The 14,242-nt window shown below is 46.0% G+C and overlaps 1 protein-coding gene across 1 annotated transcript in view; it reads right to left on the bottom strand.

Moving 5' to 3' along the window:
* Window positions 1–13,602, bottom strand: part of LOC142660264 (microtubule-associated protein 1 light chain 3 gamma-like) — a 20,624-nt gene extending 7,022 nt beyond the window's left edge. Inside the window, exons 1-3 of the mRNA XM_075836854.1 lie at window positions 13,533–13,602; window positions 10,845–10,900; window positions 4,302–4,408 (exon numbers count right to left, since the gene is read on the bottom strand). Of these exons, the coding sequence (XP_075692969.1) occupies window positions 4,302–4,408; window positions 10,845–10,900; window positions 13,533–13,602 (233 nt within the window). The remainder of the gene's footprint in view (window positions 1–4,301; window positions 4,409–10,844; window positions 10,901–13,532) is intronic.
* Window positions 13,603–14,242: the final 640 nt, after the last annotated feature.

The following is a 14,242-nucleotide window of genomic DNA, read 5'->3' as shown; positions in this document are numbered from 1 at the left end:
TTTCAGCCCATGTGACCGCTGCAGCCAATCACAGGCCAATCACAGGCTGCAGCGGTCACATGGACTGCCGCGTCATCCAGGGAGGTCGAGCTGGATGGCAAGAGAGGGACGCGTCACCAAGGCAACGGCCGGGTAAGTATGAATTTCTTTTACTTTTACCTCGGAAAGGGCTGCCCCTTCTCTCTATCCTGCACTGATAGAGAGAAGGGGCTGCCGATTAGTGCAGTGCAATTTTGCAGCGAAAACGTGCCCGTAAATGCAGGTCGAATATGTGTGACCAAGGACCCGTATTTACGCCAGTATTTACGGGAGGGAAAAAATAAGTTTGTGTGCATGAGGCCTGCCCGAAAATGGGGGGCAGCATTTTCAGCCAGGGATGGACTGGACCGGGGGAGGGGGCATGCAGACTTAGCAGACGTGCCACTCCTCCTCCTCTCTGACGCTGTATGCAGCACGCGCCGCCAGAGAGGAGCAGGTATGCAGGAGGTGCGGTCGAAGGTAGAGGAGAAGTGACGAGAAGCACGAGGTACGTTCCTGTCTTAAAGAGGCTCTGTCACCAGATTTTCAAACCCCTATCTCCTATTGCAGCAGATCGGCGCTGCAATGTAGATAACAGTAACGTTGTTTTTTTTAAAAAAAACGAGCATTTTTGGCCAAGTTATGACTATTTTTATATTTATGCAAATTAGCCTTTCTTATGTACAACTGGGCATGTTTAAAGTTATGTCCAACTGGGCGTGTATTGTGTGTGTACCTCTGGGCGTTTTTACTTGTTTTACTAGCTGGGCGTTGTGAATAGAAGTGTATGATGCTGACGAATCAGCATCATCCACTTCTCTTCGTTACCACCCAGCTTCTGGCAGTGCACAGACACACAGCGTGTGTGCATTTTACTGACAGTCAAGGGCTCTATGGGGCTGAAATAATCCACCCCATAGAGCCCTCACATCACTATAATGGAAGGATAGGGGGGGTCTGAGCGTCTGACTTACTGCAGAGGTCTCTATAGGAGGGGAATTCTGCCCCCCCTTTAGAGCAGTCATTCAGATGCTCAGACCCCCTAACCTTGCAGTATAGTAACTAGTCCTAATTCCCCCCTATAGAGCCCTCTGCTGTCAGTAAACCGCCCAGACCCCCCCTTGCAGTATACTCCCAATGCCCAGCGTTGGCCGGCCTCTTTTAAATTAGTAGGGGCAGGAAGTTGAGCGCAGTATATTCCTTCCCCATAAACCTGCCCCCGCTAATTCAAAAGTGATTGGCCAACGCTGAAGGGCGGCGAATTCTACAAGGGGCGGTCTGAGAATCTTACTAACAGGCGATGGCTCTATAGGGGGGAATAATCTTCCCCATAGAGTCGTCACTAGCTACCATACTGCAAGGTTATCGGGGTCTGAGCATCTGAATGACTGCTGAGGACTCTAAGGGGAATCCGTCCCCTTAGAGCCCTTAGCAGTCAGTTAAACGCCCAGACCCCCACCTTGCAGTATAGTAATTAGTGAGGGCTCTATGGGGGGGATTATTATGCCCCATAGAGCCCTCAGCTGTCAGTAACATGCTCAGACAACCCCCCCCCATCACTTAAAATAGTGGGGGCAGGAAGCTGAGTGCAGTATAGCTCCCCCCACAGCACTCCCCCACAGCAGTCAGAGTCAGTATTCTCCTTGCAGTATAATCCATAATCCCCCCATAGCACCCTCAGTGGTTATTATACTGCAAGGAGGGGGGGTTCAGTGTGATTGGTGCAACTTTCGAATTACTCTTTATTAAAAATAATTTGTACTTTTTGAGATACAGCTGCATTGTATCCTGTATACAGATCAGCTGTATATAGCGCTGAATCCTGTATCCGTCAGGTCAGCGGGACTGACTGATTCAGTGATTGCGGGTCCTGCAGGATCAAGCTGTTACCGATCACATCTAAGTTCATAACTTAGATGTGATCGATAATAGGCGACCTAATGGATTCAGGTCTCAGCGCTATATACAGCTGCTCTGTTTACAGGATACAAAGCAGCTGTATCTAAAGAAATAACAATAATTTTCAATAAAAATGTATTAAAACTTGCACCAATCGCATTGATAGATATTATATATATATATATATATATATATATATATATATATATATATGTATATGTCTTTTAAAGGTGTACATAGCCTTTAAACTGTAGCTAAACTTTTATCATATCATAGTGACATGTCAGAAGTTTTAATCGGTGGGGTGCCCTCAATTTGTCTTGATATGAATATGTACTACCATATATCCGCAAGATGTTTTATGAGACAATGTACAGCTGTTCAATGCTATTAATCTTGTGATGTTTGTAATACCCATGTTGCACATGGGCACTATTCTTCTATTTCTATATGTATGTATTGTTTGAATATGAAAATAAAAAACAGATTTAAAAAAAAAAAAAGAAGTTTTAATCGGTGGGGGACCGAGCACTGAGACCCCCACCAATCGCTATAACGAAGCAGCAGAAGGGCTCGGGTAAGCGCTGTGCCGCTTCATTTATGATCGACTTTCAGCCGAGTGAGTGGTGTCCGGACTCATAGACTTTCTATTGAGCCTGTACACTGCTCCAAGGAAAGCCAAACCGAATTGAAGTGGCACACTGCTCACCCGAGCACTTAGGCTGCTGCTGCTTTATTGTACCTGTCTGGTTATGAAAAATAAAGGGGATCTCACGTAATTTTTTTAAATTATTTATTTTTAAAAAATGACGTGGGGTTCACCCTATTTGTCATAACGAGCCAGATACAATAAAGCAGCAGCAGCCTAGCATTACCAGGGTGGGAAGGGCCATGGTTTTTGGCCCTTCCCAGCCTGATAATACAAGCCTGCGGTCGCCCCGCTGCCTAACCGTCGTTTCAGATGGTCAGGTACTGGATCGTACTCGGCTCTTCCTGGTATCCCTGGCAGCAGTGGGTACCGGGGCAATAATAGGGGTTAGTGATAGCCTTGTTACTGGCTAATGCTAAGCTCCAGCCTTAGTAATTAAACCCTGTCAATCAGACAGCAGCCATTACTAAGGCCATAATAAAGTATTAAAAAAAACAGACATAAGAAAATAAAAATTATTGAGATCAAATCTCCCTCATGCAACCCTGTTTCACCATTTTATTTTTTTATTTTTTTAAAAAGTAGATCATCTAAGTAGTCCAATGAATCTACGATGTAGTCCAAATGGTCCAGCGGAACCTACCAAAAAAAAGTTAGCAGTATAAAAATAAAAAAAATAAAAAAATTGCCACAACAGAAACTATAGGTCAAGGAAAAATAATTCCCCTTCATGTAACTCTGCTACCTATCAACTGAAAAGTCATCCGCCAGAGGAAAAAATTATTCCCCATGGCGGAGTACAAGAAAGTCTAATTCCCATGTTAGGCTTTCTTGTACTCCGCCATCAAGAAACGTTTTTCTTCCTGGCGGATGATTTTTCCGTTGACAGGTAGCAGAGTTCTTCCGTAGCGGTGTTAGGGGGGCAAACGCGCCAATTGCCCAGTGCCCCCAGAATGGGCCGCTACTCTTGGGCCAGGGCTGTGTGCTTGCCCCCCAGATTAAAATTTGCCAGCCAACCCCTGGCCATTGGCTCCCTGCTCCGCCATTTGCTCTTGTAGGCCACAGCCTGGTTTAGGCCTGAGGCCTACAAGAGATCGGGAGCACGCTGATGACGTCAACTGCCTGGCACGATGACATCACTGCGTCAGGCCGTCCACGCCGGGCCACTGAACTCCGTTAAAAATCATAAGTCAATTATGTAATAAAAAGGGGGCATAGAAGATGTGTTAAACCATTTTCAGTGATAATGCTGCGTTGCTGATCTATGATACTAAAGTAATACAGTAAGTAGAATTCTTTAAATCTTTTCTATACATTAAACAGTACTTTAACAAATAAACAAGAAATGTTTTCCTATTTAATTTTTTTTATATTTTGCATGTTTGTTGTGTAAAGCTAGTAATGACAAAAACTCGGATAGATTTGGGGGGGGGGGCGTCTTTTTATAGTTCGCCTCAGGCAACAAAGGGGCTAGGTTCACCCCTGTTTATGACATCCATAGGATATACCATAAATACCTGATAGGTGTAAGTCCCACTTTTGGGAGCCTCACCTATCGGGAGAATAGAGATCACTGATCGACTACCCCTGTTCTTAACGGCAACATCCACCAAACACTTCAACGAGAGTTGGCCGTGCTTGTGGGAGTTACGGAAAGAGCAGAGTGCTGTATATAACTACTCAGTCTGCTACTTCAATGTGCCATTTTCTATGTACTTCTTACAACTCTTCTTACCTTATCATACTGACAAATTGCCCCATTGTGATTTCTGGGGGCACAAGAAATTTGATTTTCTGAAGTTGAGGTAGCAATTTTTCCCGATGACTTCTCTCCACTATAACCTAAAGAAAAGAGAAGTAAATTTCCTTTATAGTATAATATTAGTATGATCATTGTGCTTAATACATAAAATGGACAGTGTTGTGATGGCAATGTGGAAACCCAGCATACCATATATACAAGCGGTGTCCCGGGCTTCAATAAATAAAGCTTAAAGGGTTATTCCGATCTCAGACATTTATGGCATAGCCACAAGATATGCCATAAATTTGTGATAGATGCGAGTCCTAGCTATGGCCGCCGATTCTAGGCGGGGACTCTCCATTCTATTCTATGGGAGTTACGGAAACTGCTGAGCAACGCTTGGCCATCTCATCACTTATTCCCTGCCTGTAATTGTTAGCAGTGGCATAACAACCACGGTAGCAGCCGTAGCAGCCGCTACGGGGCCCGCGGCTTGAGGGGGCCCGTGCCGCCAGCTGACACACCCCCCCCATATGCACGTTGGCGCTGCTAGCAGCCATTATGGCTGCTACAGCAGTAGCGCCGCTACTATGGGGCCCGCCCCGCCGAGCCTCCAACAAGTATGGGCCGGGCCCTCTCATGCCTGTAGGCGTCGCTAGCACCGGAGGGGGCCCCGTTGCTAGCGACAGCCAAATACTACATGCACTAGCGCTGAATGGCACGACCATTCAGCGCCTTACAATGACGCTGATTGGCTAGCGGCGCAATGACGTCAAGTTTTTTTTCCTCTCTCATAAAACTGTTAATGGCATTATCTATAGTGGGGGCTCTATCTACAGGGGGGTAGTCTATATGTGGGCCACTACATACAGGGGGGTCTATATGTGGGGATGTGGGGCACTAGTTACAGAGGTGGTCTGTATGTGCCCCCATCCCCAAAATCTACAGGGGGTCTATATGTGGGGATGTGAGCCACTATATACAGGGGGGTCTATATGTGGGCCACTATCTACAGGGGGGTCTATATGTGGGGCACTATCTGCAGGGTGGTCTATATGTGGGGCACTATATACAGGGGGAGCTATATGTGAGACACTATACAGGGGTGGGCTATACGTAGAGTACTATCTATAGGGGAGCTTTTTTGGGGCACTTTCTATAGGGGTGGGATATATATGGGACACTGTATACAGGGGTGGGTTACCTGTGGGGTACTAGCAACAGGGTGGCTATATGTAGGGCACTGTCTACAGAGGTGGGCTATACATGGAGCACTACCTATAGGGGAAGCTATATATAGGGTGTACCGCTCAGTTCTGCTGTGTCCCACAGGGTGCGCGTGCACGCTCGTGCCCGGCCTTAAAGGGCCAGCGCTCACACAAAGGAAATCGTCATCATCATCAACTGCCATGATTTCCTGGTCTATAAGAAGGCCCCAGGCCTTCTGATCCTTGCCTGAGCGTTGTTAGTCTATCCCAGTTTGTCTCGCAAATGGTCCCTTAGTGTTTCCCCGTTTCAGTTGTTACCCGTGCCCTGTTACCCGTTCCTGTATCCCGTATTGTTCTTATTCCTGTGCCTACCAGTGTTGGAGTCGTGTCTACTGCACTTGCTGTCGTTTGCCACGTCCAGTGTCAGTTACCACGTCCAGTGTCTTCTGCCACGTCCAGTGTCTTCTGCCACATCCAGTGTCTTCTGCCACGTCCAGTGTCTTCTGCCACGTCCCGCTTCTTCTGCTACATCAGATACTGCCCGCCACGTCTGGCGCTACCTGCTGCACCGGCCTCCATCCGTGCTGAAGCCACCGTCAACGTCTGGACTACTTCAGGTACCCAAGCATTGCTATCTGCTATTGAATTTCGTGTAGACCATGACCTGGTCAGCTGGGTTCACATACCCTGTGACCGTGACAGTACGCTCAGGGCATGGAATCCGCTGGCCAGCCCAAGACCGCAGTCCAGAAGATACAGACAGAGATGCATGACCTACGCACACGTCAGGATCAACTCCTTGAGGCTGTGAATTCTATCCTGGTCCGCCTGGATCCACTCACTGTTCGACCCCCGGTTCTTCCTCCTGAGGCTGTTGCTGTGCCACTGCCCGTTGCTCCTCCTGTTTGTTCCGGATCCACAGTTCCTCTGCCTCTTCCTCCTCGCTACGACGGTGATCCCAGAGCATGTAGAGGATTTCTTAATCAATGCACGGTTCATTTTAGGCTGCGGCCTAATCTCTTCCCCTCAGAGGAGGCCAAAGTGGCTTTTATTATCTCCCTCCTCGCTGGCAAGGCCCTCGCATGGGCGAACCCAATCTTGGAGCAACAAGGACCTGTATCCTCGGACCTGCAGTCCTTTCGTGCCGTGTTCGAGGAGCCGGGTCGAACATCCTCTGCCGCAGCCACTCTGTTGACCCTCAAGCAAGAGGGCTCCACAGTAGGGGAGTATGCTATCTCCTTCTGTACCCTAGCAGCCAAGCTGGCATGGAACAATGAGGCACTGGTGGCAACCTTCTGGCAGGGACTGTCCTCTCACATCAAGGACGAACTGGCGGCCCGCGACCTTCCTCCTACCTTGGATGCTCTCATCCTGTTAGCCCCCCGAGTTGATATGAGAATCCGGTAGCTCACTCAAGAGGTTTGACAGGAGAGCCGGGCCCACAGACCAGCACCCTCGGTCCAGAGACCACTATTGTCTTCCCCTAGTGCGCTCCCTGAAGAAGCCATGCAGGTGGACAGAGTCCGGTTATCTGAACAGGAGAAGCAGCGCAGACGCTCCTCTGGACTATGTATGTATTGTGGCCTTAAGGGTCATTTTGTGTGCCAATGCCCACAGAAACCGGGAAACTCCAGTACCTAGGGTTGGTTGGAGAGGCAACTCTAGGTGGAACGTCTCCAAATGTTAAAACCTCTCCCAAACCTCTCCCCACAGGGGCCATCGTCTCCGGAGAGACGTCACATCCTTCCTCTGCCTATCTTGACTCTGGAGCGGCTGCTAATTTCATCCAGCAGGATCTAGTGAATCATTTACGTCTACCCACAGTCTGTCTTCAGAGACCCCTGGCTGTTGCCTCTGTGAATGGTCTACCATTGCCCGATCCGATAATGCTCATCACGGAGCCATTGACACTACAGGTCGGAGCTCTTCACTCAGAACAGATCACCTTCCTGGTACTACCTAAGGCTATCAATCCTATCCTGCTGGGTCTGCCATGGCTCCGCCTACACGCCCCGGTCCTTGACTGGAATTCCGGAGAGATTCTTCAATGGGGTTCCAGATGCCATAGCCATTGCCTGTCACAAGTCCATCCTGTTATGCCCCCTCTGCCTCAATCACTCACCGGTCTACCATCTCAGTATGCCAGTTTTGCGGATGTCTTCTGCAAACGAGAGGCTGAGACGTTGCCTCCACATCGGAATTATGACTGTCCCATTGAACTGGTTCCTAATGCTTCTCTTCCCCATGGGCGAGTATATCCTCTCCTTGCCAGAGACTTTATCTATGTCAGTCTATATCAAGGAGAACTTGGAGAGGGGTTTTATTCGAAAATCTACCTCCCCGGCTGGGGCAGGCTTCTTCTTAGTTAAAAAGAGAGATGGATCACTTCGACCCTGCATTGACTACCGTGGTCTCAACCAGATCACGGTCAAGAACAAATACCCATTGCCACTTATATCCGAGCTGTTTGATCGCATACGAGGAGCCAACATTTTTTCCAAGCTAGATCTGCGAGGGGCTTATAATCTAATCCGGATTCGCCAGGGTGACGAATGGAAGACATGCCGCGATGGGCACTACGAATACTTAGTGATGCCCTTCGGACTGTGTAACGCTCCCGCAGTATTTCAGGAAACTGCCATGATTTCCTGGTCTATAAGAAGGCCCCAGGCCTTCTAATCCTTGCCTGAGCATTGTTAGTCTATCCCAGTTTGTCTCGCAAATGGTCCCTTTTAGTGTTTCCCCGTTCCAGTTGTTACCCATGCCCTGTTACCCGTTCCTGTATCCCGTATTGTTCTTGTTCCTGTGCCTACCTACTCCACCTGCTGTCGTTTGCCACGTCCAGTGTCGTTTGCCACGTCCAGTGTCTTCTGCCACGTCCAGTGTCTTCTGCCTCGTCCAGTGTCTTCTGCCTCGTCCAGTGTCTTCTGCCTCGTCCAGTGTCTTCTGCCTCGTCCAGTGTCTTCTGCCACGTCCAGTGTCTTCTGCCATGTCCAGCGTCTTCTGCTACATCGGATACTGCCCGCCACGTCTGGCGCTACCTGCCGCACAGGCCTCCATCCGTGCTGAAGCCACTGCCAACGTCTGGACTAGTTCAGGTACCCAAGCATTGCTATCTGCTATTGACTTTCGTGTAGACCGTGACCTGGTCAGCTGCCACCCCGCTACGGCAGAGCCGCCTAGTGGGTCCACATACCCTGTGACCGTGACATAGGGTAGCACGGTGGCTATGGGGACACTATCTACAGGGGGCACGGTGTGTGTGTGTGACAGTGTATGGTACTATTATAATCAGGGACACCGTGTATGGCGCTATTATAGTTAGAGGTGCAAGAGGTGTTGAGAATTTTAACTTTGTTTGTAGGTGCAGAAATGTTTTAAAAGTGAGAAGCTGAAGACATCTGAGCGGAAAACTGCAGAAATGGGTCAAGGCCAATAGAAATCCATCATAGATGTCTGGACCAGAGGGAGAAGAAAAGAACTAGAATCTGAGATGTCACCGGTGAGTCACTTAATGTAAATGTTTATTCTGCCTCTAATCATCACTGTAGTCACTGTATGATCTGCAGCGAGATGATTATGATATGATTTTTTTTGTTGTGAAACAGCATCTCCCAGCATATCCTCACCATTGTTCGGGCCATGCTGGGAGCTGTAGTTTTACGCCGTACAAACCTATACGGCAGGGGTTGCACTAAATTGAGCTGTATTTGTCCTGGTGTTGTATATATGTACTGATATTGGTTCTGATGCTGTATGTAAGTACTGAGCTTGGTTCTGGTGCTGTATATATGTACTGAGCTTGGTTCTAGTGCTGTATTTATGTACTGAGATTGGTTTTGGTGCTGTATTTATGTACTGAGGTTGGTTCTGGTGCTGTTTATATGTATGGGCTTGGTTCTAGTGCTGTATTTATGTACTGAGCTTGGTTCTAGTGCTGTATATATGTACTGAGCTTTTTTCTGGTGCTCTATATATGTCAGAGCTTGGTTCTAGTGCTGTATTTGTGTACTGATCTTTGTTCTGGTGCTGTCTATATGCATTTATCTTGGTTCTAGTGCTGTATTTATGTACTGATCTTGGTTGTGGTACTGTATTTATGTACTGAGCTTGGTTGTGGTACTGTATATATGTCAGAGCTTGGTTTTGGATCTGTAGTTTATATAGGATATATTTATAATAACAAAATTGCAGGGCAGATGGAATTGTTCTCAATTCATTGTATATTTAATGGGAATCTGTCAGGTAGTTTTAACCCCTTGAACCGCCACCATGCGGTAATACATGACCTGACAATATTACCAAACATTCCCTTGTATGTTTTTTTCAGATGCAGCAAAATTCTTAAAATCCACTTTTAAAACGACGCACACTATATGCTAATTACTCATTAGAGGGTCATGTGGCAGTGCCGCCGTTATCCTGAAGAGTCACATAGTCCTGCCTCCAAACCCACCTTTCCAAGTTACTTTCTGCTACATGTGCATATATCATTAGGGGTACATTTGGTACAGTCCTATAGCCCCATGCACACGACCGGAGAATTCATCCGTAATTACGGACTGTAATTATGGACCCATTCATTTCTATTGCCCACAGACACCTTCTCGTATATGTACGGGAAGGTGTCCGTGCCATAGAAAGGCTCCACAAAAGATAGGACATGTCCTATGCTTTTTACGGAAAATGCTCCCATACTTTTATATGGGAGCATGACCCGCAAATGCGGGTGGCTGTCCGCGGCCAGCTGTGCCCGTAATCACGTAGCGTGATTACGGGTATGGTCGTGTGTGCGGGGAGCCTTAGGCTATGTTCACACGGGGTATTTTGCCGAGTTTTTTGACGCGGAAACTGCGTCGCAAAACTCGGCAAAAACGGCCCGAAAGTGCCTCCCATTGATTTCAATGGGAGGCGTCGGCGTCTTTTTCCCGCGAGCAGTAAAACTGCCTCGCGGGAAAAAGAAGCGACATGCCCTATCTTCGGGCGCTTCCGCCTCTGACCTCCCATTGACTTCAATGGGAGGCAGAGAAAGCGTATTTCGCGCTGTTTTATGCCCACGGCGCTCAATGGCCGCGGGCGAAAAACAGCGCGAAAAACGCCGCGAAAATCCGCGTGCAGGGAGAGGAATATCTGCCTCAAACTTCCAAACGGAATTTTGAGGCAGATATTCCTCCTGCAAAATACCCCGTGTGAACATAGCCTTAATAGTTCCTAAGTGCCAAAACCAAAAAAGTGAAACATATAGACTTTGCATTATACTCTAGTTATGCTTAGAATACAATCATGACTTCAAATAAAGGTTAAAATGCATTAAAAAACATGTTACCAGTATCTTGCAGGGGTATCTGCTCTTCACTCTATTAACCTCATGTATGCGACTGTCTACAAAAAGAATAAAAAAATAAAAGGCTTGGATATCTCCTTAATAATAAGCATTTTACTTCCTACAAACACTAAATATAAAACATGGCAGCCTCATCATCACTGATAGAGAGCATTATATCTTTTATGTGAGTATAAACTTTATCACATTTTTCTTCACAGCCGGTCTAGCAGCAACACTGCGATATCATAGACTATTGACTTGTGTTTGTGATGGCAGTGTGTGGGAGGTAGTGGTGAGTACTTTGGATGTGTGTGGAGGAGGTAAGGATGCTGCTATAGTAGAGTCCTTTAAAAATATGCCCATTTTTAATAACAGATTTCTTATGTGTCAGACTAGCAAACCCTGTTAAAGAGTACCGTTCACCTCTCTTGACATGTTTATTTTAGTAAATACTTGTATTCCCCAATGAAATAACAATTCTGGAGCATCTTTTCTTATAAGGCTGGGTTCCCACAGGACGGATATGCTGCATAAAAATCACGCAGCGTGTCCGACCTGGAACCCGCAGGACATTCCGTCCGAAAAATCGCACCATATTGTTTATACTTGCCCCCTCCCTCCTGATGTCCGCTCCGGCCTCCCTGGATGACGTTGCAGGCCATGTGAAGCTGTAGCCTGTGATTGGCTGCAGCGGTCATATGGGATGCAACGTCATCCCAGGAGGCCGGACTGCAGGAAGAAGGAGAGCGTTCCGGGTAAGTAAGATTTTTTTTTTCCAACGTTGCGATTTTTGCGGCGTAAATGCTGTCATTACGCGGCAAAAGTCGCAACGCTTGTTTTGTCTTGCAATCGGAAAAAACCCGCAACGGAAAATGAACAAAAACGCAGCATAAATTGACATGCTGCGGAATTAAATTCCGCACCGCAGGTCAAGTTATTAACGTTTACGCAGTGGTTTTTTTTTTCCGCAGCATGGGCATGAGATTTTCTAAATCTCATTGACTTTACTGCTACTGTAAACAATGCAGAATTTACGCACAGAATTCCGTTGCGGAAATTCTGCAGCGTTTACGCTACATGGGAATCTAGCCTAACTCTACGCTGTGCCGTTTCTTTGTTAATCCTCCTGCTGATTTTTTAATTCAATTTACAACTGGGTGTTATCAATTGGGGGTGTGTCCTTACCATGTCCAATCAGTGCTGACAGAGTGAGACTGTGTAGGGACACACCCCTTTGACAAGGGAAACACCCAGTTGTCAATGGCACAATGCAGAGTTCTAAGAAAAGATGCTCCAGAATTGTTATTTCATGGGGAATACAAGTATTTACTAATAGAAACATGTCTGGAGAGGGGAAAGGTCTTCTTTAAAGAGGCTCTGTCACCAGATTATAAGTGCCCTATCTCCTACATAATCTGATTGGCGCTGTAATGTAGATAACAGCAGTGGTTTTTATTTTGAAAAACGATCATTTTTGAGCAAGTTATGAGCTAGTTTAGATTTATGCTAATGAGTTTCTCAATGGACAACTGGGCGTGTTTTTACTTTTTTCCAACTGTGCGTTGTGAAGAGAAGTGTATGAGGCTGACCAATCAGTGATCAATCAGCTTCCTGCACTTCTCATTGTTCCAGCCCAGCTTCTTTCACTGCACAATCACACTGTGCTGTGGATCATGCTAGGCTGGAACAATGAGAAGTGTAGGACACTGATTAGTCACTGATTGGTCAGCCTCATACACTCCTCTGTACAACACCCAGTTGGTAAAAAGTAAAAACACGCCCAGTTGTCCATTGAGAAACTCATTAGCATAAATCTAAACTAGCTCATAACTTGCTCAAAAATGATCGTTTTTCAAAATAAAAACCACTGCTGTTATCTACATTACAGCGCCAATCAGATTATGTAGGATATAGGGCATTTATAATCTGGTGACAGAGCCTCTTTAAGGGAAAGTTCACACATAGTTTTTTGCAGGCAAAAAAATCTGCCCCATAATTCCTTTAGGAATCTGAATGTAGCTATAGCAGTGGTCAGAGACATTGTCCCCAAGTCCGTAGTTGGGGTAACATGGACATCGGCCAGATAGATAGAAAAACAGACACGCAAATAATGGAAGGTAATTGTGACAAATCACAGATGGAAAGTTACAAAGCCCAGGGCAAAAATCATGTTTAAAAGAAAACATAATTCCGATTGCAAGTGATAAGTTTCCTAAACAAGTAGCAGTGATTTAGTGCTGTAGGGTGTATGTAATGAACCCGTCGGACTGAACTGGCACATCAATGACATATTTTAAAACAATATGTAGGAAAAATCAAAATATGCTTCAGTAAATTGGTGATCAATCAGTCGTAGTAAGCTGATCACGCCATACACACTCAATTTCTGTAGACGATCGGCCTAAAATTCCATTTTTGCCAGTCATTGGCCATCAAACGAAAAGTTTTGAAAATGTTCACGTTTTCATTTTTTATTTCTTTCATCTTCCAATCACCACAACCAATAACTAGAGTGTGTAAACATACACAAGTACAAAAATAAATCCTAACAGAAACATGAACACAATGAAAATGATATGATTGTTCTCGAGACCATGTGCAGTATGTAAAAATATTATTAAACTAATATGACTTTAACCCATTTTACACCCACTAGTCATACACCTTGTCAGTTTGCCATACTCTTACCTAGTCGTTTTCTCTGCTTGAAGGAAGTTGAGTTTAATTCCAGACTGGTGCTGTTCATTAGAGGTGGCATCGTCACTGTGTGTGGCCTCAATCTCTTGTGTGAATCTACCCCCTTACTATCACCCACTTTTTATAAGTAGCAAGCAGCTGGAACTAGTTAGATCTGGCAGCTTCCAGCCTCTTTTTGCTAGTTCCAGGAATGCCTGAATTGCCCCCCGAATCTCACACCCAGCTGTAGACCTGACCTCAGCTCCTTCACTGGTGTGTGACACTCAGGGCAGAAGATTTCCAGAACATTCTGTATAATGCAAAACTGCAGAGCTTACATCTTACTGGAGGTCCTGAAATGTTATGGAACTCATAATCACAGAGCGCTAGAAAATCTCTTCTATTTGGTATCATAGGTGTACAGCATGCTGAATGATGTGTATTCATCTCTTTTAGAAAAATTATCTTTAAAAAAATTATCTTCTCCATTTATTCCTCAAGATATGAATCAGTCTGAGTCAACAAGCTGGTTATACACAGAAGATAGCAGACTCCCTAACATGCACATGCACATCATCCGAGTATGTATGTTTACTGCCAAAGGGACAAGCTGCTTCCTGACACTTATGGTGGTGCTTATCTCCTAAGGGAACAAAGGACTGGGCAGCACATGTTGGGTGGCTGTCTAGGTGAACAAATACAGATTCGTTTCTTGACAGATT

The sequence above is a fragment of the Rhinoderma darwinii genome, chromosome 9, assembly GCF_050947455.1.
Source record: "Rhinoderma darwinii isolate aRhiDar2 chromosome 9, aRhiDar2.hap1, whole genome shotgun sequence".
Taxonomy (NCBI): domain Eukaryota; kingdom Metazoa; phylum Chordata; class Amphibia; order Anura; family Rhinodermatidae; genus Rhinoderma; species Rhinoderma darwinii.
Note: the sequence above shows the minus strand (reverse complement) of the source record. Positions and strands in the feature narration are given on the sequence as shown.